General features: G+C 36.9%; 1 protein-coding gene across 5 annotated transcripts in view; it reads right to left on the reverse strand.

Annotated features, from left to right (window-relative positions):
- Positions 1 to 25,707, reverse strand: part of pde1a (phosphodiesterase 1A, calmodulin-dependent) — a 180,361-nt gene that overhangs the window by 29,686 nt on the left and 124,968 nt on the right. For all 5 annotated transcript variants that reach the window (XM_073854682.1, XM_055214572.2, XM_073854683.1 and 2 more), the window contains 2 exons: positions 7,498 to 7,611; positions 1,256 to 1,438 (listed from right to left, as the gene is read on the reverse strand). In XM_073854682.1, the coding sequence (XP_073710783.1) occupies positions 1,256 to 1,438; positions 7,498 to 7,611 (297 nt within the window). The remainder of the gene's footprint in view (positions 1 to 1,255; positions 1,439 to 7,497; positions 7,612 to 25,707) is intronic.

Raw genomic sequence — 25,707 nt, forward strand, 5'->3', positions numbered from 1 at the left:
ATTGAGCTAGTCTATGTTTTTGTAATGAATGACAAGAGACTTGGGTGGAATACTTTTTAGGAATGGATTAAAATATGGTTTAAAAAAGATCTTCTAAGAAAACATAATTATGTCACAGCACAGGTATACTATATACTATACTATACTATACTATACTATACTATACTATGCAAAGGCTAAATAATGCTTAATTTGTAATTATGGTGAACCTTTATAAACTCGTATGAACTTTTAAGTAGAGCTGTCAAAAGATAAATCACATCCAAAATCAACATTTGTATTTGCATAATATATGTGTGTGCACTGTGTCTAAATATTTTGTATATAAATACACACACATGCATGCATGTATGTATTTAATAAACTTTTACATATATTTTACATATATATATATATATATTATATATATATATATATATATATACACACACACACACATATTATGCAAATACAAATGTTTATTTTGTATGCGATTAATCTTTTGACAGCTCTACTTAAAAGTTCATAAGAGTTTATAAAGGTTCACCATAATTACAAATTAAGCATTATTTAGCCTTTGCATAGTATAGTATTGTATAGTAAACAGTAGTATATATATATACGTATATTTATTGAGATTTTAATATATTTTATATTAAATATAGATAAATATAAATATATAACATTTTATTAAATGAATATATATATATGTGTGTATTTATATATACAATATAATTACACACAATAAACACACAAATATATTATGCAAATACAAACTTTTATTTTGTATGTGATTAATTGCGATTATTCTTTTGACAGCCCTACTTTTAAGAATATATTTTTTTCTGAAATTGAATACTGAAACTAATACTTTTATTAGACTTTATTAGATTATTATATAATATAAGAAATAAAATATATAATATGTGTATCTTATATCTTATAAGGCAACTTAATTTTGTTAATACAGTATCTATATACACTGTTAGCAAAAGGGGGCAAAAATGTAGTACTCTTTAAAAAGGTCTGTACGATTAGATACAGTATATATTTGGTACCAATATGTACATCTGAGATGTACATTTGTCTATATTGTCTTTGTATCAAATGTTATTGACTAAGTGAGCATAAATCATAATAACTAATCAAATGCATTATTGTGGTTATTTATTAAACATTACCACATTATGTTAAATAACATATTATATTACTTATTTTATATTACAGCTCCTTACTCATAATTTCTGATGATGAACTGAACAAATGATTTTAATACCGTTCAACGAAGATCCCAGCTTGGACAGCGTGAACGATACTGCGGAACCGGGGCTTCTCTTCGGGTCGCCTACGCACCACGCCCATCTTCCTGGTGAAGGTGGAGGCCAGCCAATCACGCACCTCCATGGGCACAGAGTCTGCCTGGATATCGCTGAGCTCATCTTCAGTGTCCAGCAGGCGTCTGGAGAATAAAACCATTTCAGAGAGGATATTACTTCAAAATGAAGAGGCAACAGCAGCCTACAGTGTGTGACCTTTACAAAACCAAAAATGTATGTTGTACAAAGCATCTCATATGAGTCATTCGTTGGAAAACTGTACAGCTTGTTGTTATGTTGTTGCATGCAAAAGAAACATTGTATATTTATTGTCTGTATTAAATTGCATAGTCTAGGGTTTTTTTCAACACTTTTAATTCAAAGTGAAATCTCACAACTAAAGCAACTTCAGTAGTGTCAAAAAATTATGAATCACATAAAAAGTGGAAGTATATACTGTTTTAATAAATCATAATTAATTTATAAGGACTAATACCATAAATTGTACTGTATTCTATTATAATCTATAGGCCTATATGTGACCCTGGACCACTAAACCAGTCATAAGTGTATTTTTATAGATTTATACATCATCTGAGTGCTTAAATACACTTTCTATTGATGTATGGTTTGTAGGGATTGGATAACTTTTTTGTTGTTGTTGTTGAGAAAATCACCTTTAAAGTTGTCCAAATTAAGTCTGCAACATATATTATTAATGATAAATGCATTTTGGATATATTTAAGGTAGGAAATTTACAAAATATCTTCATGAAACATCATCACTTAACCCTTATGGGTTGTTGAGGCCATTTTTGCTTTTTTTGTGTCTTAATTTGGCCACAACTTTCTCTGTGTTTCAGCAAATGGAATGATTTTTGGTAATACATCTTATATTGACACATATTTTGAGAAAATGCTTTGAAATTTTTCAAAAACTCAATATACCGTGGGTAAATGTACTACCCTTCCGGGTTGTTCATGTACGAAAAAGGCACTAAATTAAACAGCTGTAAATCTGTTAATCACCCTCAGTACTTATTTGATGACAAAAAACACACAAAATTACCAATTTGTAATATAAAAAGTGATTGCGGACTGGATTTTTTACCTTTTTAAGGTCTTGGGCTTGTCAAAGATTGGTAAAAACTAGGGATGCACGATATTGGCCGAAATATTGTTATCGGCCGATTACTGCTTATTTTTAATATTATCGGTTATCGGTCTGATAGCAAAATTAGGCCAATAAATGAAAGCCGATAAATTATGGATTATTTTGTTGAACCACTTCACTTGCTCATTGCTGGCCATGTGAAGTTTTGATTGGTGCTTTCTGTGACATAGCACAAAGATGACACGTGTTGCGGGCTTTAGAAGAGTATGCTAGTCTAGCGCAAATACAAGATGTCCGCGGTCTGCGAGTTTTTCATTGAAAATAATATGAATATTTATCGGCCTATAGATATCGGTTATCGGCCCCCAAATTTAAAGAGTTATCGGTTATCGGCCAAAATTTCCATATCGGTGCATCCCTAGTAAAAACATTGGCTTTGATGCATTTTTAGTTTTTGTTCAGCATCAGTTTTTATTCTTTTCTTCCTAATTAGTTGTTTGTGGCTTTTTTGCCCCATTGACTTACATTATAACAACATTTTTTCATTGCAAAGCCATGACACCATTTAATCATGTATTCTTAATTGTTGTCGATTTTTCTTTTTGCTAACAGGTAAAATTTGTCATTTTTACTGTTGATCACCATGTAGCACCATTAACCCTTTAGTTGGCCTGTGCAAAAACAAAGCTTAATTTCTGGCTTGTACATTGAGTTATATGAAGTATAGTCTCAGCCTCAGACGTCACGCCCACAAACTGTTGGCTGAACGTCTGATGTTTTTCGTACACTTTTCTGGAAACCCTGGGAGAATGGCAAAGTCGTCTTTGATTGGTTGAAATAAACTGGATTTCCAGGAGAGGCGAGTGTCGCGATTAGTTTCAGTCCCTGGAAAACAAAGCTCTGACATTCCATTGAGGAAGAGAATCAGTCGTGTCCACGTGGATAAGAATGAGCAGTTATCATGATCAGCTAAACATTGGATTCTCAAAAATATGCAAAGTTCGCAGCATAGACTCTCTAAAAGACGTCCAAGAGTTTTGCTTGAGGCAGTTAGTGCAGTCAAAAAGTTTGGTTCTCCTGAATTGCTTGTATGTGTTAAAAAGTGGAGAGGTATGCTTCAAACAGATGTTTAACGGGAGCTTCTCATTGGTGTGGTTGTTGATGAAGTGCACAACGTTGTTCTATGGTGAGTAATGTTGTTTATTTAGATGCTAATAGGTTGCTGGTTATTTCAATAACTGACTTGTTGCCAGCCGGCTCGTTATTGTGGGGAGTCCGAAACGTGACGCTAGACGAAACAAACTGTGATTGGTTGTTTGACATGTCGGTCAAACAGCTCGTCGGTGGGCTTTGTCCAGAAAAAGCAGCGAAAAACACCAGACCTTCAGTATTGAAGGTTTGGCTACGCGAGACTATATGAAGTATAACAGCATATTAGTGCGTTCGTGCGTGTGTGTGTGCGCAATTGATTAACAGATTTATGAAAAAAATAGGGGAAAAATGTATCTGATAATTTTTTACAACCGATTAATTAAGTGGACTTTTTTGTACACAAACAATCCGAAAGAGTAGGGAATTTAAACAACCCACAAGGGTTAATATCCTAATGATGTTGGCATAAAAACAATAATTTTGACCCATACAATGTATTGTTGGCTATTGCTACAAATATACCTGTGCAACTTATTACTGGTTTTGTGGTCCAGGGTTCCATTTATTAATTCTCCCATTTTTTTTTTTTGCTTTTCATGTAAAGTTGCGTTTACAATGCATCATTGAGAAAAGCCCTTTATAAATAAAATAAAGAATGTTTAAATAAAATACTATGGGGCGGTTTCCCAGACAGGGATTACCTTAAGCCAGGTCAAGGCCTTAGGTAAAATAGGACATTTAAATCATTTTTAAAAGCATAATATATAAATAAACATTAATGGTGAGCATCGTGAGACACAACACTCGTACTGATATATTTTAAAGGTGCAGTGTGTAAATTTTAGCGACATCTCATGGTGAGGTTGTGAATTGCAACCAACGGCTTAGTCCACTGCTCACCCCTCGCTTTTGAAACATATAGAGAAGCTATGGTAGCCGCCACGGGACAAACATGTAATCATCGGAGACAACTTCGTAAAAAAATTTGTCCGTTAAGGGCTTCTGTAGAAAAATGGCGGCACAAAATGGCGACTTCCATGTAAGGGGACCCTCGGTGTATGTAGATAAAAAGTTCTCGTTCTAAGGTAATAAACACTTAACTGTTCATTTTAAAAGGTCTTTATACACCCCTGATAATATAGTTTTGTTTATTATTTTGCATTTCTGTCAAGAGATCCTTCTAAAAATAACACACTGCACCTTTAAGATATAGTAAGTTGTTTTCTATCAAGACAACACTAACAAGTAAGTCTGGGACTAGTCTTACGCCCTTGTCTGGGAAACCGCCCCTATATGTTTGACTCTCTGTTCACTACACAGTTTACATTTCCCCTTGCAGAATCTAAAAGATGCATTAATCAAAAAATACGATTTTAGTTAATAATATTTATAATAATTAAATTGTACAATATACATATTATGCAACAACTGCTGTAAGACTCTAGTATAGGATTGATTCTTACTTGAACAAATTGCCTATAAGCAGGCATCCTGCTCCCATTTTAGCTGCTTATTAAAGCACAATAACTATATTCTACAGCCCATTTTTACCCCCAAATATTTTAATAGATTAAATTAGAAGTTTATAGGAGGCAAAATTGTAGTAAGTTACTGTAAAAGTGAATATGTGTTTCTACCACAATTTCATTTTTACCTTTAATTATTTGAATATTAATAGAAAATGCTGATTTGCAAAAGCAATACTGCACACTAATAAAAGTAGCTCTTTAAAATAATCAGTAAAGTTTGTTCAGAAACATCCTTGCAGAGCAAATATATAAAATCTTAGCAGAAGAGAAAACAATATTACCGGATCTGAGTTCTAATTTGTGCTTAAAACGTTGTATTTTCTTTAAGCAAAACATGTCTTTTTCTGAGGAAATGTGACCTTCACATTTTCATGAAATAAATGCAATCCTACATCGGCATGAAGCTCCGCTGATGTGAGTGCAGACGGTGAAACTCATTTTCTCACAGAGCTGTGACTCATCCCGCTTACGCGCCATTGGTCAGAACGCCGCTATTCAACGCTTAAGTACCTCAAGCAACCGGCATAAAATAAAATAAATACACTTTTCATGAGAAATGAAAACAGCACAAAGAATGACAACCGTTATTGCTCGGTCTTACGCAGGCGGTCCGACCTGCGCAGGAAATGCGACATGTTATCATAACAAATATTCCCTGACTTCCAGTAACAAGCTAAAATTGCTCAAAGCTGCTGCCATGGCAATACATCCTGTGCCCGTCATTAGGAAAACGTAATTAGCCATAGCCGACTCTGTCTAAACAGCGGCTCATCAAACGGCAAGCTGGCAAGGTTGTAGTAGGCCAACGCTAGTGCTCTGTATACATCAGTCTAAGACACGGCAGAGCTCTGGGTCTCACTTAATTAGGATTGAGGGTCTACGAGACGCAGACCTCCGCTGACTAACTGTGTGGCTGACTTCAGCAGGGAGCGAGCTGCTTTACATGAGACCTCTGACTCTCTTCAGATGAAAACAAAACACCTCCTGATAAATGATGGAGATAGCTGAAAATACTTGATACGCAACAGGGTGGAAAAGATGAATAATCCTCGAAGTGGAGATAACACATGTCATTTGAACATGTTACCACATTCTTCTGGTTTCTGTTCATTCACCCATAAAAGCAAAAATAATTTATATGCAAATATTATATTAATAATATTTTATTATATTATTTATTATTTGCAATTCGTCTATTTACATAATTACTTTTGCAATTCCTTAGGGCACACTCACACTATCCAAACCAAACCGCGCTCGGGCGCGTCTGACCCCCAAAGCCTGGTTTGTTTGACTAGTGTGATCGCTCTGTTCCGCGCCCGGGCGCGGATTGGTTAATTGCGCGCGGGCGGGTTGCAGAGGTGGGCCGGAGCGCGGTTCACTTGGGCTCAGGCGCGGAAGGCTGTGGTGTGAGTGCATCTTAACAACAAGATGTTGATCAAAATCAAAACAAACGCATCTTAATGACGAAAGCGCGCCCGGACTCGGATCGATAAAAAGTACAGTGTGAGTGCGTGCACCATGGGGGAGAAGGGAGGGGTGACAATCGCGCCGCACCGGGGCATGGTTTGGTTTGGATAATGTGAGTGTGCGCTTAAACCATTTTTAACAATGGTTTAAAAATAGGACAAAACAGTCGAGTAACCAATACGTGATAATCCCACGAAAACAGGAATTCCTTATACGATCACGAAAAAACACAAAATTTCGTGATATTGGAACGAAAAAGGAATAAAAAAAATACGTGACTATATAATGAAATTTCGTGAGACTGGGCTGTGTGAACGGCCCTTAAGCGGTTGCCTTCGTGTCATCGTTAGATAACAAAAGAAAATATAGGCCAAATTGTTTGCAAGGCCATTAGGGTTTATTTTTGTCTGACTGGTGCATGTGGGGCTGCAAACCGCACAAACATCGTTGCCGTTTACATTTGGGTCCAGTCAGGTTAAAACAAAATTGCCACTTGGTTGTGTAGGACTCAGGTCTAATTTTGATGGCTTTGTCACAGGACAAAAGTTATTTATGCACGTCGGGTTTGGGTAAAAAGTCATATGGGTCATGTGGTATTGGACCCAAGATCCAGGGCCCCAGGCCAGATTCTTTGTGAAAGTATACTCTAAAAAGTGCTGGGATGTTTCTAACCCAGGGCTGGGTTGTTTTAACCCTTAGTTGAGTAACAACGACCCAGCAACTAGGATAAAACAACCCAACATTGGGTCATTTTTAACCCAGTGGTGTGTTCTGTCCAACATTAACCCAGCCCTGAGTGAAAAACAACATAGCACTTTTTGGAGTGTACAATGCAAGTGCAAAACAGAAAGAACCTTTAAAAAGGTAAGAAAGAAACATTAAGATGCAGAGAATATGAATCATGATGTAAGACTGTGTAAAGCAAAGCATCACTCACCGGGTTTCGTCGATGTACACGGCCTCAAGTACTGAAGCTGCATATTCAATGTTCTTCCTCAGATCTACAATATTCACTTCACCCTTATCCAGTTGTTTCACCAGACATCTCAATCTGCAGGGAGACAACGGTAAAGATATTCAGATTCAAGAAAATTTTACTATTGCTAGTAAATGGTGACTACCAACCATCTGTTATAGGCAAAATAATAAATAAAAAAGTAAATAATATCTCTTTATGATTGGTTTTACAAAAGAAACAAGTGAGAAAGACAGTGTAAATTCTCCACCCACAATACCATATACAAAATCATAACAGATTACAGTACATGAACATTAAAACCGTCAAAACGTTATGCTCACTCAAAAGAAGCTAAACAAATACCTTGGCAGGGTTAATATGAGGTAACCGGGTAAATATGTAGGTCAAAAATACTAAGTTAACATTTGACAGTAATGAATTCAATGTAATCCAATCATACAGTGCCTCAGGTTGATTTTTCAAATACAACATCCCTTTAATTCCTATTCATGTGACAACATACAAATGCTACAAAAAGAGCTCACGTTGTTTGATTTGGACAACCGTTAACATACAATAAAAGTTGAAAAGCTAAAAAACGAATGATCATAGTTTCATGCAGTAGTTTTGGATCTGATTTTCAATTGCAGACTTGGGAATCTTGGAAATTTAAGCACAGAATGTGACATGGCAAGATGTCTTTGAAACTGGAGGAGATGCTTGTGAGATTACTGAGGACTTATCTCTGAAAAAAAGGACACTTAAGTTTCCATTTGCTCTTCATTTAATCTCATTGCTGTTTAGAGATCTCAAAAAAGAACCCACTTTCGCACATGTAACACTTCAATATTGTAGGGCTGTGACGATGCATCACATTCCCCATTAAAAGACCTCTCTGAAATCAATTCTGAATCGGAATTCTGAATATGCCTTTAGACATTTCCTGGAATAGCATTTGTAATGGTACTTCTTCTGTGGCACAAATGGCGTTTCTGCACGAGAGTGCCCTCTGGCTTTTGGATGTGGCGGCATTTCACAGTAATTCATTAAAATTCATTTATGGAGAAATGCGCATTTTCACGATTATTTGTCACACTCACAGCCCTACAATATTGTAATGAAATTTAACTTATAACTTATAAATGAAGCTCAGTTCTGATGCTTAAAAGGTTCTTTACAGTGATGCCATAGAAGAACCATTTTTGGTTCCTTAAAGAACCATTTAGTCAAAGCAGCTGTCAGAAACACGTCTAACACAGCCAAATTTCTATGGGCTTGGTAGACATATTATTCAATCACTATTATCAAATCTCAGGGTTCCCACACCTTAGTTAACTTCAAATTCAAGGACCTTTCAAGGACTTTCCAGGTCCAATACCCTCAAATTCAAGGAATAAATGTGGGGACACATTTTAAGTGAGAGCAAGGTTACATCGTGTTACCTTTTAAGATACATTGTTACAGTTCCCTTTCGAGGGAACTCGCGCTGCGTCACTGCGGTGACACTTTGGGGACGCCTACAGGGGTAAGTGCGTCTGAATGTGTATATTAAATTCAACCAATGGTGAGGCTTAACAACAAAGACAGGGTGATGCGGGAGCCAGGAAGTATATCGCTATCTGAAATTTTGCCAAAGACGCCGTTACATGGACGCAGTAAGTATGGCAGGGAGACGCAGCGTCTCGTTCCCTTCTCAAGAAACAACAGTACATACGTAACCCGAGACGTTTTCATGTGTCAAACACAACTATGCAAAAAAGCATTTTGGTATGAATAAACATTTGCATACAGAAGATAAAAGCATTTAAAGCGAACAGTTTAGCACGTGTGCCTAAAAAGTCTAGCATGATATTATCCTACACTACACAGGGAATAATATGGATTTTTTACCATAAAATAGATTCAAGCACTTTCAATGACCTGTATCTATGTATGTATATTTTCAAAAACTTCCCAGGGCCTTGAATTTTTTCCCCCAGATTCACAAACTTTCAAGGATTTCAAAGACCCGTGTGAAACCCTGAAATCTGTTTTCAATCAGTATTAAACATTCAATACAGGCATGAATATTTGCCCCCTAAAACCTTTTTATTGCAATAGTCTGCAACACAACAACTTGAATACACTCCTCTGCAGCAATGTGCTATTGACATGTGGCTTTAAAATAACACTTACGCCCAAACACAACCTGGCCGAAGCTGCCGACCACAGAAATGCCAAGAAAAGATGAAAGACAAACAAAAGCAGAAATCAAAACAGCAATTATGCGAAATTATGCAGCCAACATAGAAAAACTATAAAACTATGCACTGAATTGTACCAACCAGCATTAAAGAGCACCTATTTCATTGCCAAAAAACAATGTTATTTTGTGTATTTGATCAAATAAAATGTTTTGCGTGGTTTATGGTAAAAAAATACATTTTTTCCACATACCGTACATTTTTGTATCTCCAGATTTCCCTGTCTTCCTAAAACACATGGATTTTGTACAAAACTGTCCTTGATGAGCCAGCTAATCTGTACGTTGTGATTGTCCTGAATACCTCTGACGTCAACCGCAAATGTGACGCTCCTTAACATGTTTGAAAGATTCAATGCTACGAGGAGTTAACTTACAGGCTAAATCCAAGCGGGAGGAATTATGATAATGTTGGTCTTGTCTACATCACCAATCCCAAGAAGTAAACTGTTGCCTACAGTCTGTGTGTTTGTTGTAGTCCAAAAAAGAAAATTACATTGGAGACAATAACTGGCGTCATGGTTTACTTTGGGTTTTGTACCTTTTGCATATCGTTAACATGTACTAATACACACTTACACACCAAAGGAAATGTAAAATCGTGAATCGGACCATTGGTGCTCTTTAAATAAAAAGCATATTGATTGCTATTCTCCAAAGACACGTTTACACACAGTCTGAGAAAGTCGAACCTGACATCATCATAGCTTCATCCAAATTCCACCCATGATAGCATCTGACTGAAATGATTTCTTATATTGATTGCAGTCTGGGCTGGATTAGAATGGCATTTCATTTCCAAAGAAGATATACGAGTTGTAGACCAATTGTCATACAGAACTAGTCATTCTTATTTGTTTTCCACCAAGCATGCGACCAGAAAGAATGAATTATTCTTGTTTTTCCAAACCTTTGTTTCTTGAAAACATGGGGCCTGAGATTGCTCTCCCCATTCTTTCTATGTAGAGCTTTTGCCAATAACAGGATGTTGTCACCACAAATTGAGTCTGGATTTGTGCTGGCAGATAATGCATTTGGATTGTAAATTGGCATATGAATTTAAAGTGTGTTATTGCAGCTCAATTAACAGCACCCAAAAGACCTGAATGAGTGCTTTCAAACATTATTTGTCTCTTATTGGACAGACCTACACATTTTAAAGACGCCATAAGAGCAACGTTTTCTTATCTGTATTATATTTTCATTTTGGGAGGATATGTGGAGAAAGGCTCGTCTCTTTTAGTTTACATAAGATGAAAAGCTTTATTGTTTTTCTCACTATTGTAAGTCGCTTTATATGAAAGCTTCTGCTGTACAGTCATACTGTAAGCGTCGGAAGCCAAAAACATTTACAGGAATAGATGCCATTTTCTTGTTTTCTGGTGCCTTTTAATGAAACTATTGCTTTTATAGCCTAAAAACTTTGTTTACCTTGTTCTGTCATGGCCCGGAATGCAGCAGGTGAAAGTAGGGAAACACGAAATGAAGTTTAAATTATATGGACTCTAAATGAGGCAAGTGGAATGGATTTGAGGAAGCAGGAGCGTGGAAGTCAAGGCTGTAGCTAAAATGTGATACGAAGTTTAATTTATTAGGGCATTTCTCAAGTGGAATGGATTTGACTGACGGCGCTGTGACAAGTGAACAGACATATGTGCTAAATTAGAGAAAAAGTATCATTGGTCTTGTCCCACCCACATATAATAGTTATGATGCCCATGTGCCCCAGTATATCCCAAAATGCAATGCATACTCCTGCAAAAATATATTGAGCCAACATATAGATGACTTAAAGACAACAGACATTGGCTGAAAACCACAAACTCTAAATCTGATTATTGGTGTATGTTATTTTAAAAATAAAATGAACTTAAAGGGGACATTTCACAAGACTTTTTTGAGATGTAAAATAAATCTTATAAAACGGCTCGTTCTGGTTCTTCATTCTGATTGGTTGAAACGCGTTCTAAGCCGTGATAAAATACCCCGGTAAACCCACGGTTCAGACCGCATCACAAGTATCACTGCTCCACTGTTGCGGCGTACTGATTTATGAAAATAAACACCACAGTCTTTAATCATATTTAAATGTTTCTACATTTGCACAATTATGGCGATATCCAGATAAATGTCATAGATATTGTTGAGTCATTTCGCCAATAAAGAGAAAACGTTCTCTGGGTTGTTTTTGTCTTAAATGGATAAATGTTAATGTATATTTTAGATGAATGTTGATTTATAAAAATAAACACCACAGTCTTAAATCATATTGTCATTATGTCTTTGCTGCGTCTGTGTTGCTTGAGAATTGCGCCCTGTTGCAGCCACACTTGATTCTGAGGAACTACTTTGTTTGGCGGAAGAGCAATATTTATACTAATATAATTACAACTTATTTGTGTTTCATTTTGTGAAACCCTGCTATGCATAAGAAGTAACCGTTTTATAAACGCAATAAACCCCCGCAAAGCAGTGGGGTTACAGTGCATTTTATTACAGCTCCGCTTCGCGTCGTGCCTAACAACGTCCCTTAGCTGTTATAAAATGCACTGGTAACCCACTGCTTCTTGGGGTTTATTGCTTTATTTGGTGTCCCCAGAGTACGTATGTGAAGTTTTAGCTCAAAATGCCATATAGATAATTTATTAAAACATTTTAAAATGACCACTTTGTAGGTGTGAGTATTTTGGGTGTGTCCTTTTAAATGCAAATGAGCTGATCTCTGCACTCAATTGCAGTGCCGTGGTTGGATAGTGCAGATAAAGGGGCGGCATTATGCCCTTCTGACATCACAAGGGGAGACATATTTTTTAACGTGCTTGCAGAGAATGGTTTGCCAAAAAGTTACTGGGTCGATCTTTTTCACATTTTCTAGGTTAATAGAAGCACTGAGGACCCAATTATAGCACTTAAACATGAATAAAGTCAGATTTTCATGATATGTTCCGTTTAAAGTCTGTGTAAAATAATTTCAGAGAATTCTTTCTAAACACATGACAAATGTTAAATGTATTGCTGATTTGTGGAGTTACACCGTTAAACAGTTTTTCCACAATTCTGTGTTTAGGATAATTTAGGGCGGGGCTAAAACGGTGACTCAATAGAGACAGAGCGCAACTCGTCATAACCTGAAAACCACGCCCACCGGGGGGGAAAGGAATCCAACTGTCTCCATTGACTTTGTATTGCGAGAAGCCGCCTCCTTGTCATTTCTGGCTTATAACAAAAAACTGAATAATGCCTAAAAGCTGCTGTGTGACAATATGTACAGCTAACAAGCCAAAGAACCCAGAAATAAGTTTTTATAAGCTGTCGAGCCGTAAAACCCAAATTTTAAGGAGAATAAAGTGGATTGCCGACTACGTTTCCCCCTATTGGACGCAGTTCTACTAATAGAAGTACTATGAAAAGTTGCCTGTATCCATTTCTGTGTCTTTAAACGCTCGTTTTTTTTAAGTTGACAGCCCATAAAAACGTATTTGGTTTTTTTGGGTTGTTAGATGTACACCTTGTCACACAGCAGCTTTTAGGTATTAATCTGTTTTTAAGTTTAATCTGTAAATAAGTTTTTATAAGCTGTCGACCCCAAAAAACGAGCGTTCAAAGACACAAAAACGGACACAGGCAACTTTTCATAGTACTTCTATTAGTAAAACTGCGTCCAATAGGGGGAAACGTAGTCGGCGATCCACTTTATTCTCCTTAAAGACTAAGTTTTACGGCTCGACAGCTTATAAAAACTTATTTCTGGGTTCTTTGGCTTGTTAGCTGTACATATTGTCACACAGCAGCTTTTAGGCATTATTCAGTTTTTTGTTATAAGCCAGAAATGACAAGGAGGCAGCTTCTCGCAATACAAAGTCAATGGAGACGGTTGGGCGTGGTTTTCAAATTTGCATAACTGCGCTCTGTCTCTATGATGTACTGGAGCCACAGATAATGGCCCCGCCCCTAACACAATCGCAAACATCCGTTTAGGTTGCAGCGGTATCTGAAAGTTGAGAAAGACTGTGGTAGCTTTCTCACAAGTGGGCGTGGTCTCAGCGCTGACAGCGGACACGCCCCCAGTGTCTGAGGGCAGCCTGTTTTTCCAAGATTTTGATAAGTTATTTATTTATTTGCATTTTTTATCATTCAAATTTGGCTGGGTGGTTTACATTTTTCACATATCACATTTTTCTGTGGTGTCACAAACTGAGAGCATAAAACCTGACCTAGTTTTTTAAAGCCAATAGACGGTTTGCGCTGACGCAAGCTGCAAATTTGGCCCTTAAACATTACATTTCAATGTCAATTTAAAAGACAAACAAGCACATTAGATACTATTGCATTTGTGTTCCATCTTCAGTAAAAGAGTAAGGACAGCAAGCACTGAACTTACGACAAACTATCAGTATCTATTTTTAGTAAAAGCGTGTGAGATGGACTCCATCTGACTCTGAAGTGAGTGGCAATGGAAAAAGGCAGGAGATTGATAAGGGCTTTAAAAACATTGCGGGTGGCACTCGTCCTAGACAACAAAGTTCATTTACAATGCCCAGCAGTACCCCTTAACTTTGCTTGCCCGTGAATGAGTACCTGGGTAATAAAATGTGATTGCTCAAACTTTTTTTATCACACACACAAAGTCACACAAAACATCACAGTGTGTAAAATGATCACACAAGCCTCAAGAGAGAAGAACTTTCCAAAAAATGATAACACAGAGTAGGTCAACCCCTTATTGCACTGTGAGGGGATCTGTAATATCTTACATACTGATTAAAGTGTTCGTCTGTTTTTTACTTTTAAGCATTAAACAAATACAGAAAGTCTGGAACGGTTTTCTGACATTCATAATTTCTTCATATTTGGTTTGTTTTAGTGAAGGCATGCATTCGAGCAGGCAAGTCTGTGCAAAACCTGATGAAACATCAGGGATGATGTTCTTCCAGCATCCTTTGATATCGTTTTAAAGAACATCACACGCTGTTCGATGGAATCAAAAAATGTGACCTTTTATATAAAGGCGTTAACATGATGCAAATTCGCTAACATCTGACAGTAACCTTGAAATAGTGCCGATTATTTCATCTGTATTTAACATATGACAACACACGTTTGTAGCAGCATCCGCAGCTTTCAGTACATCACCACAACCCAGTGTACGCACAACAGCTGTTGCGCTTATCGGCATTCACATGAAGCCTGTCAAAGTGGGTTTAACATTAAAAACAGTAAGAAAGCTGAACATAAGAAACCTGCTGCTTTGCCAGATTACGTATTCGTTTTCTCAATGTGTTCTTAGGTCTCGCTTTAATCTTTTATTTGACATTTTCACATTTACAGCTGTGCTATTCTGCCCACTGAGCATTGCGTTAGCAACACAAAAGGTTGTGGGTTCAATCCTGAGGAACATGCATTCTGATAAAATGTATACCTTGTAAGAAATAAAAGCGCCTGCAAAATGCATAATTTTTTTTTACTTGTTAAACTTTACTTGAAGGGTTGATCATAAGATTGACATGATACTTTCATAATCACGTCATGATACGTGTCATGAACATGAAGGAGATTTATGCATGTTTATGACAACTGTCATTAAGTTTCATTTGTTCAATTATGTCATTTTTAAAGATGACATTGTTTGAGATGTTGTTCCTGTATAGCTCAGTGGTAGAGCATTGCGTTTGCAGCGCAAAAGGTCATGGGTTCGACCCAGGGAACAAAAGTACTGATAAAAAAAATTTATAGCTTGTAATGCACTGTAAGTCGCGTTGGATAAAAGCGTCTGCCAAATGCTTAAATAAATAAATAAATGTCTTTGTTATGACAACTTGACATAACCAAGACAACATAACTGACCACTTTTTACCAGTGATACAAATATATTTGTTACTAAAATGTCATTAAGTGTTAATACTCTGTCAAATAGTTTTATAACAGCGTTATGAATATTATTTAGTTCATAATGCTTTTTTTAAGTTTCTTCCAGGTGTTAGAGAAATAAAATCAATAATCCAATAATAATAATAATAATAATAATAATAATAATAATAATAATAATAATAATGATAATAATAGTAATACTTATTAAAAATGATCAAATAATTTTTTATTGCATTTTGCAAATTAAATGATTAAATTTCAGATCCCTCTGTGTGAGGAAGAACAAGTTCTGTTAGTTGTCAGTTTTTTATGTATTGATTATACTATAAAGTTAAGTATGATCTTTTGACAAGTCTTTTGCTTTTTTAAGGTATTTAAAATTATTTGACAGAATATTAACACTTAATGACATTTTAATGACAAGTTCAATTCGTACCACTTTAGTTGAGGTCAAGAAAAATATTTATATATATGATGCTGTTATAAAACTATTTGACAGCGTATTAAAGGTGCAGTGTGTAAATTTTAGTGACATCTAGTTGTGAGGTTGCGAACTGCAACCAACAGCTAAGTCCACTCCTCATCTATCGCTTTTGAAACACATAGAGAAGCTACGGTAGCCGCCACCGGACAAACATGTCATCGTTGGAGACAACTTAGTAAAAAGTTTGTCCATTAAGGGCTTCTGTATGAACATGGCGGCACAAAATGGCGGCTTCCATGTAAGGGGACCCCTCGTGTCTCATTCTAAGGTAATAAACACATAACGGTTCATTATGAAAGGTCTTTATACACCACTGATAATATAGTTTTATATATTATTTTGCAATTCTGTCAAGAGATCCTTCTAAAAATTACACAACGCACCTTTAACACTTAATGACATTTAAATGACACTTTAATGTAATGTAAACCCATAAAGCTAGATAGTTTCTTAAGTTTCATAATTATGTTGCTATGTCATGTTTATGACACATTTATGAAAAGTTATGATGTATTGGCTAATGTCAAGTTGTCATAACAAAGACATCTCAAACAATGTCATCTTTGCATTAAAGCAACACCAAAGAGTTTTTTTTATCTTAAAATAACGTTTCCAAAAAAGTTTAAGTCGTTCATCCACTCGAAACAGGGTGAACGGCACTTTCACATTCGCTTTGCAGCCTTCTATCGGCCAAAACCGCACTAAAGAAGTTTCCAACCATCGGGTTGCGGTCCTGTAATGGAGTGAAAACTACAAAACCTTGCTTTACGGCAGACCTACAATCCAATCAGAGCCAGCTTTGCTGCAGTAGGCTAAATTATTTACCACAGTGATAATGGACGATTCCGCTTCCAACCTGTAGGGGGAGCAAAGAGCAAAAACTCTTAAGTGTTGCTTTAAAAATGACATAACTGAACAAATGACCCTTAATGACAGTTGTCATAAACATGCATAAAATCTCCATGTTCATGACTTGTGTCATGTCATGATTATGAAGGTGTCATGTCATCTTATGCACACCCCTTCAAGTAAAGTGTTGCCCCTTACTGTAAGTTGTTCGCAGCTGCCAGCCAAAAATGTAGTTCTTACAACTCTAAATTAAAGACCTAACTATCTATGTCATAAATAGGCAAAAACTATACTGTAAAAGTACAAGAGATGAGATATATTTAAATCGTTGAAAGGCTCTCCTGTAGTTTAAGCACAATTGACCCATTTTAGGCACTTATTCTGACTGTATTTTTGGAGACTTTCCGTGGCCCCTGACACAATGTCTAAGTGAGGGTCTCCAGACTGCCGTGAGGGTACAGAAATAAAAACAAGCATCTAAAAGAAGCCGGATAAAACATGCCTTCACTGCTTTACGTCTGCAGCAGGCCTCCCAGAAGCAAAAACATATGCACTAAACTGAGCCGAGAGACTGTTTTAGCAGCATCCGGGCTCCTTAAGCCACAGGGCAGCTTGGTCCTCTGTCTTCCCGGTCTAACTGCTCCTGTGAGACTTGTTTAAAACATCTCCACCCCTGCTCCAAAGATCAGGGCCAGTGGGTGGGTCCTTATTTTCCAAATCTAGATCCACAGAGGCTTTACATAGCCCACAGTGTATCCGCCACGGACAGATTAGAGTTTGTAGAAAAAAAATAATCTCTGAAAGGGTCTACAGGGCCAGCGTAGGCTCATGCGGTTCGTGAGAAAGCCCTGGAGTCGGAAAGAGAAGGTAGAGATTGCAGATACAGTATATCGAGGAGTTGCAAAATATCTAGGATTACGTTGTGTGAAACAATTCAAAATGTCTATTTGAATTATACAAGAAATAACTCTAATTCATTCATCTGTATTAATATCAAATATGAACTGCAATTATTATTGCTTTTGTCACAATTTTCCAAAAAAAAAAAAGTGTCTATATTAGTATATTAGTGCATACCAACCCTGTATCACCAAATTATGTACCTATAGTCAAGTAAATTTGTGAGTCTTTTCTGAGACACTGACACGTTTTTCCGCCTTTTTGCGTGAACATGTCACGTATTTCTGTTTACGTGTCATTGTTACGTATTTGTTACTGAACTGTTTTGTCCTATTTTCAAACCATTGACGCTTCGGTTTAGGGTTAGATTTGGTGTTTGTGTTAGGATGTCACTTTAAGTATTGGTTTATACCCTTTTTCTTGATTTATTTTTTTTATATTTTATGATTTTTAAACCATTGTCGCCTGGCATTAGGGTTAGAGTTTGGTTTGGGTAAGGATGTCATTTAATGTAAATCTAACCCTAAACCAAAGCAACAATGGTAAGAAAATAGGACAAAACAGTTGAGTAACAAATACGTGTGTCAAGGTTTTGATACAAGAGACATGAACGAAAATGCAGACGTTTGACGAAAAGGGATTTATTGACAAACAGGGATAAAACAGAAAAACAAAACCCACGAGGGGGCAAAACAAGACAAAAAAAACACGACACTAAACTAAAACACTAAACAGACTACGACTAAGATCTCACAAATTACTAACAGGCAAACCAACAGGATAAGCGACAAGACAAACGTGCACAGAACAGCAAACACAAGGACAATAAATAGGGACAAAGTAAATTATATACACCTGGAAATAATTACAAGTAAGGGATCGGGGAAAAAGTGACGAGACCCGGGAAATGCGTGGTCAGAATAAACTAATACTAAAACCATGCATCTCACACATAGAACCCATGTACTGTCAGAACCCTGCCATGCTAAACTAGATCTAAATACAAACAAGGATCTGGCAGGATTCTGACAACGTGACAATGACACGTAAACAGAAATACGTGACATGTTCACGCAAAAAGGCGGGAAAACGTGTCAGTGTCACGGAAAAGACTCACAAATTTACGTGACTATAGGTACATAATTTCGTGATACTGGGTTGTGCATACAGTATGCCTGTACTCATACACATTTAAAAATCATATGGATGTCATCAGTGTTGGGGTAACGCATTACAAGTAACATGCATTACGTAAAAATATTACTTTTCTGAAGTAACGAGTAAAGTAGCGCATTACTTTATAAATGTACACATTATTATTTCCGTTACTTTTTTAAAAAAGTAATGTGAGTTACTTTTCAGTTTAATTAATTTGATAAAAAAATTACTTAATTAAATTGAACATAATCACGTAGAATTATGCACTCTTATGCATGTGCGCCTTAGCAGAAACAGTTTGAATCAGAAACGAAGATGGTAGGCCAGACCTTGACATTTTTGCGATGAAAATGTGCGATTTCTTAATGCAGAACTTTTGAGTCATAAACACCTGCAAGGCCTGAAAGAGATCAAGCCTCAGCCATGTAAGAAAAAGTAACGCAAAAGTTACCTAAAAGTAAAGTAAATATTACTTTCCCACTTTTTTGGGGAGTAACTTATTATTGTAATGCATTACTTTTAAAAGGAACTTTCCCCAAGATTGGATGTCATAATGAATTGAAATTATGCTGCTAATATAAACTTTATTATGAAACGAGATCACGGACATCAAAGTTTGATTTCACTTACTGATTTCACATTGATTTCAATCTTTGACATGGATCTTACTCAGTCAATATTAAAGGCGCTCTAAGCGAATTGACGCGTTTTAGACCATAAAACATTTTTTGTTACATACAGCAAACATCTCCTCACTATCTGCTTGCTGCCTGTCTGCTGATCAAACTGTAAAAAAACGGGATCTCTGTAGACAGCTCAGGCTCGACAAACGGCAATATCAACATAGTGGCCAAACCTAGCACAACAAAACATAACAAAGTGTTCCAGCCAATAAACGACAAGAAGGATTTGGGGTTGCGGGTTGGGCGCGGACGGGAGAGGGAGGGGGAGGCGTTAGCTACGCTCCGTTTGTTTAAAAAAAGTTCAAACATCAACAGGCAGTGACGTCGCACATTTTTCGCTTAGAGAGCCTTTAAAGATATCAATGTTATATTTTCACAAAATGTTGATGATTTTATGTAGGAAACAGTAAATCTAAGCTGGGGTTTCAGAGACTGGGTCACTTATTGTAAAAAGACTCGAGATCAGCAAGCGAGTATGGCATCAGGCACATAAGTACAGAGAGGAACATCAACCTCATGCATTTTCCCATAAGTTTGCCATGGCACATGTAAATGTCCTAATGTCAGGGCCGCTGCCGTCACTGGGCTCCACACCAAACCTCTAGGGTCCCAGCAAAGGCCCAGTGATGGAAAATAGGCAAGACATACAGCCAACCTCTCAGACAGCTTGAAATTCCTCACCCAACCAAGATGGCACCCAAAGGACCAATCGCTACCCTGACAACATTTTAAGAGACGAGGTTTGTGTTCAAAATCAAACCACCTTATCCAATAAATGGTGACCATGGCTAGTATTTTCTTTGTTAAAAACTTTTTTCAGTGTCTTCTTAACACAAAGCTAGAACATGGTTTCAGTGCATTAGTTGTTTGGTGGACTATTTTCAAAAGAATTATGGAGATGTCCCTCAACTACCCATACACTTTCGATGTATAGAAAAAAAGAAAAGACAAATTCAACACACAGGCATGAGGTAATGTAAAGAAAAATAACTTTGATTCGGGTGAATTTTTGCATCTGAAACGTGCAGGGTGCACATCAGCTTCCCGTCCCATTTATTTTATTCATTATCCATTATACAAAAATATGGATGTGTTCTCTGATGTCACAGATATCCCACTGCTAACATTTCACTTCCAGAAAATCCCTCAGCAACCGGGAAAATATTGTCACAAATTGTCCTCTATTGAGGCCAACAGTGCATACCAAATGTATTTATAGAGACTAATGGTGAACATACTGGTAGGCGCCGGAGAAAGTGAATGGTCATCATGTTTTAATGTAGAAAAGCAGTGAAAAAATAATGAATAGTTAATATTAATTTCTTAAATAATAATCAATAATTTCTTATTGATAACTCATATATTTACATATCTCCAACCTAATTAAATGAATATGCAACTTTCAAATGAATACTAATCAATTATACTCCACTTTCATTTACAATTTCAATGCAGCATAAAATTGCAGTTTCAGTGCAGCTTCAGAAGGCACTAAACAATCCCAACCGAGGCATATGGATGTAATCTAGCAAAACTATCGTCATTTTTATCAAACAAATAAGTACTTGTTAACCCCAACTTCTCGTCTTGCACCTAGCATTGTGATCGCCAGCGTGACCTTACATATTACGCAATCACATAGAAAGGTCACGCATGACGTATGCAAAACTACCGCTTCAGTGTTTACAAGTGTGGAGAAAGAGGACCGCTCCGACGTTGTTGTAAGTGGACTGATACTTATTGATGTCTTTGTGTCAGTTTATTGTTTAAAATGGTCTGCAAGTGTGCGTTTCACATATGTAACGCGTGACCTTTCGACGTGATCACGTAATACTTAAGGTCGCGTTGGTGCGTCACACAGCGAGAAGTTGTGGTTTAAGGTACTTTTATCGGCGAAAATTATCATTTGTTAGATAAGAGCACATTGAAGCTGCATTGACTGAACATAGAAAGGCATAAACATCTTGGATGACATGGGGATGAGTAAATTACAGGAATTTTTTAAAGTGCACCTATTTCATTGCTAAAAACAATGTTATTTTGTGTATTTGGTATAATACAATGTGTTTGCATGGTTTATGGTTAAAAAAACTAGAGGTCGACCGATATGGCTTTTTCTCAGGCCGATGCCGATATTTAGAAATCAGGGCAGGCGGTGGCCGATATGTTTGACCGATTTTCTATATGTACATAATAATCTATATGGTTTATTGCTTTATTTGGTAGACCTGATAAATTATTTATTCATCATAAAGTTAACATAGTAAATGTCTAGGTTTTTTAGTTGAGACTGTTATTTAGGGCAAATCTTTCTAAACACATTTACATTCTCATTTCTGAGGCACTATAAGTGACTGATTGTGCTGACAGTGATGTCTTGTGAGTTTAGTGTTGGGACAGATCTGTTGTTTCAACCGTTCATTCAAACGAATCCGTTCAAAGGAGTCAGTTCGCGAATCGGACGCTGTTGTAATCCAGGCTGAGCAGCGCAAAACTGTAAACAAAGTGTTACTGTAACAACACGAAAAACATTTCATCGGTGGATATGATTTGGTCTTCCGACCTTTCGCCATCGAGTCAGTTTTGTTTTGAGTAATAAAAGCAGGGAGACCGTTTAAAGACAGAAAGCGCACGCGCGGCTCTGCTCTCTCTGTCACGCAAAGAAAGATCATCATCACTCATTAATCACATGAAATGAGCTTAATCTTTGCACGGACAGTGCACCGCGAGACATAAGCCCGTCGCGCTGTTGTACTGGCTGCTTAATTCGCGCGTTCCCGCCATCGTTCCCAACAAGGCACGACTGCACACACACAGGAGCGATCTGCTTGCAGCAAGAGGCAGCGTCACGAGTTCTACAACAATGCTTAGGTGCTCGCAGATGCGCCTGCTTATTAATCGGCCTAATTTTGCAGCCAAATCTGCCAAATTATCGGCCTGGCCGATAAATCGGTCGACCTCTAAAAAAAAACACATTATTTTCCACATACCGTAATTTTTTTAGGCTCCAGATACTGTCTTCCTGAAATGCACTGATTTTGTACAAAACTGATCGATTTGAGAAGCTCTGTGTCCCTGATTGGCCAGCTAATCTGTACGTTGTGATTGGCCTAAATACCTCTGACATCAGCCGGAAATGTGACACTCCTTACTGTATGTACTGAGTCCAAAGCATAAGAATTATGATAATGTCGGTCTTGTCTACGTCAACAGGCCCAGGAAGTAAACTCCAAGACACACCAAAGGAAATGTAAATTGGTGAATTGGACCTTTTAACAGATTACATTCACACTGTCAGTAATGGTGTTCAGGTCTAACCATGAGCGTTTGCAGGCATCTTGGCAGTTCTCCAGTCTGGATATTTACAGTTGTGTTCAAAATTATTCAACCCCCCAATGCTGTTAAGGGTTTTAGGGAATTTAGTGTACATTTGTAATTGTATTCAGAATGAAATCCTACAATGACTTCTTAAAAAACCATATGCAACTAAAATGACATCAATTGGTTTTGTAATATAGTAGTAAATGTTTCTTTTGTGAATTCTTCATTGACACAATTATTCAACCCCTTAAAGAACTACCACTCTGAAGAACAGAGGTTCATTGAAGTGTTTTCAATCAGGTATTGAAAACACCTGTGGATGTCAGGGAACAGCAATAAAGCCTAATAAGCACCAATTAGGCAGCTTTAAAATGACTGTGATACTCAACTCCTTCTAAACATTTACTGGTGTGGTTACAAACATGGTGAAGTCAAAAGAATGGTCCAGGAAGACAAGAGAAGAGGTGATTAATCTTCACAGGAAGGGCAATGGCTATAAGAAGATTGCAAAGATGTTAAACATACCAAGAGACACCATAGGAAGCATCATTCGCAAATTCAAGGCAAAGGGCACTGTGAAACGCTTCCTGGTCGTGGCAGAAAAAAGATGCTAACTGCGACTGCTGTGCGCTATCTGAAGCGTAGAGTGGAAAAAAGTCCCTGTGTGACTGCTGAGGAACTGAGAAAAGATTTGTCAGATGTGGGTACTAAAGTTTCTGCTCAGACAATACGGCGCACCCTGCGTACTGAAGGCCTCCATGCCAGAACTCCCAGGCGCACCCCCTTGCTGTCTCCAAAGAATAAGAAGAGTCGACTGCAGTATGCCAAAAGTCATGTGGACAAACCACAGAAGTTTTGGGATAGTGTTCTGTGGACTGATGAAACAAAATTAGAACTGTTTGGGCCCATGGATCAACGCTATGTTTGGAGGAGGAAAAACAAGGCCTATGAAGAAAAGAACACCTTGCCTACTGTGAAGCATGGTGGGGGGTCAATCATGCTTTGGGGCTGTTTTGCTTCTGCAGGTACAGGGAAACTTCAGCGTGTGCAAGGTACCATGAATTCTCTTCAGTACCAGGAGATATTGGATGACAATGTGTTGCAGTCCGTCACAAACCTGAGGCTTGGGAGACGTTGGACCTTTCAACAGGACAATGATCCCAAGCATACCTCCAAATCCACTAGAGCATGGTTGCAGAAAAAAGGCTGGAACATTTTGAAGTGGCCATCGCAGTCACCAGACTTAAATCCGATTGAGAACCTCTGGTGGGACTTAAAGAAAGCAGTTGCAGTGCGCAAGCCTAAGAATGTGACTGAACTGGAGGCTTTTGCCCAAGATCGCTGCAAGACACTTGTGTCAAGCTATGCTTCACGTTTAAAAGCTGTTTTAACTGTAAAAGGATGTTGTACTAAGTACTAAGATTGAATGTCACTTGGGGGTTGAATAAAACTGATAATGATGTGAGCACAGAAAAGACATTTGTGGTTATTTCATTATAAATGTTATGTTATATTTGTCTGACCTACACATGCCTCTTTGATGTAATTGTAAGCAGGATGACTGAATGATCAAAATCAATGTCAAACCGGCCAAAACAATCAATTTCAGTTGGGGTTGAATAATTTTGAACACAACTGTAGAATCTCATATTAAATAACCTATTGTGAGCATCTCTGAGTACACTGTTAAAAATAAAGATGCTTAAAAGGTTCATGACAGCAATGCAATGGAAGAACAATTTTTTCGGTTCTTTAAAGAACCATTCAGCCAAAGGATTATAGCAAAACCATTTTTTCATTCACTTCCTTTCTTCACTATCATTTCCTCATTTTTACTACAAAAAACCTCTTTTAAACAGAAATGCTCTTTAGATGTTAAAGATTTTTTTTCTATTGCAAGGTTTCTTATAGGGTTCGCAATCCCCTGGTGGTTCGTGAGGAATTTTTTAGGGGATTCCTGATTGATGAAAAACAATTAATTAGCTACAATTAAATCATAAAATGTAAATAAATAATTTTAAGGTGCAATAAAATTGAAATGAAAAACTGTAATTTGTATAAGAATATTGGGATTTTTTATAAATTACTTATCTTTGCACTTCATTATTTTAAAAAAAATATGCCTTTAAAGGCAGGGTGCATGATTTTTGAAAAACACTTTGGAAAATGGAGATTATCACTACTTTTGTTATTATTTCGACTTTAAAAAATCTAATTACTTTAAACAAAATATATATTTTATTTGTCTAATCTAAATGCCATGTGACCATTACACAACACTCCAATATATCAGAAAACTGAGAACTCCCGAAAAACAGTTTGTACCAAACACGTTATGTACCAATAAAAGAAGACGCAATAACAGGTAATAATAACAATAGCAATGTAAAATACTATTGATAAAAACTTTCAAATTGATAAAAAATATTTTTGAAGTTAAACATGCAAATGTACTATTAATTTATTGAAATGACATACATTTTAAGGGATGCTTTACGCAAATAATGTAGGTCAAGAGGGTTTGGCTGACAAAAAAGTAGGGCTGCATAACAATTAATCTAACTAATTACTAGCAGAATAAAAGTTTTTGTTTACATCACATGTTATGTATAACACAATAATTTTGTATATATAAATACACACACATGCATGTATAATTCATTTACTTTAAAAAAAAAAATATA

Source organism: Misgurnus anguillicaudatus, chromosome 17 (assembly GCF_027580225.2).
Source record: "Misgurnus anguillicaudatus chromosome 17, ASM2758022v2, whole genome shotgun sequence".
NCBI lineage: Eukaryota > Metazoa > Chordata > Actinopteri > Cypriniformes > Cobitidae > Misgurnus > Misgurnus anguillicaudatus.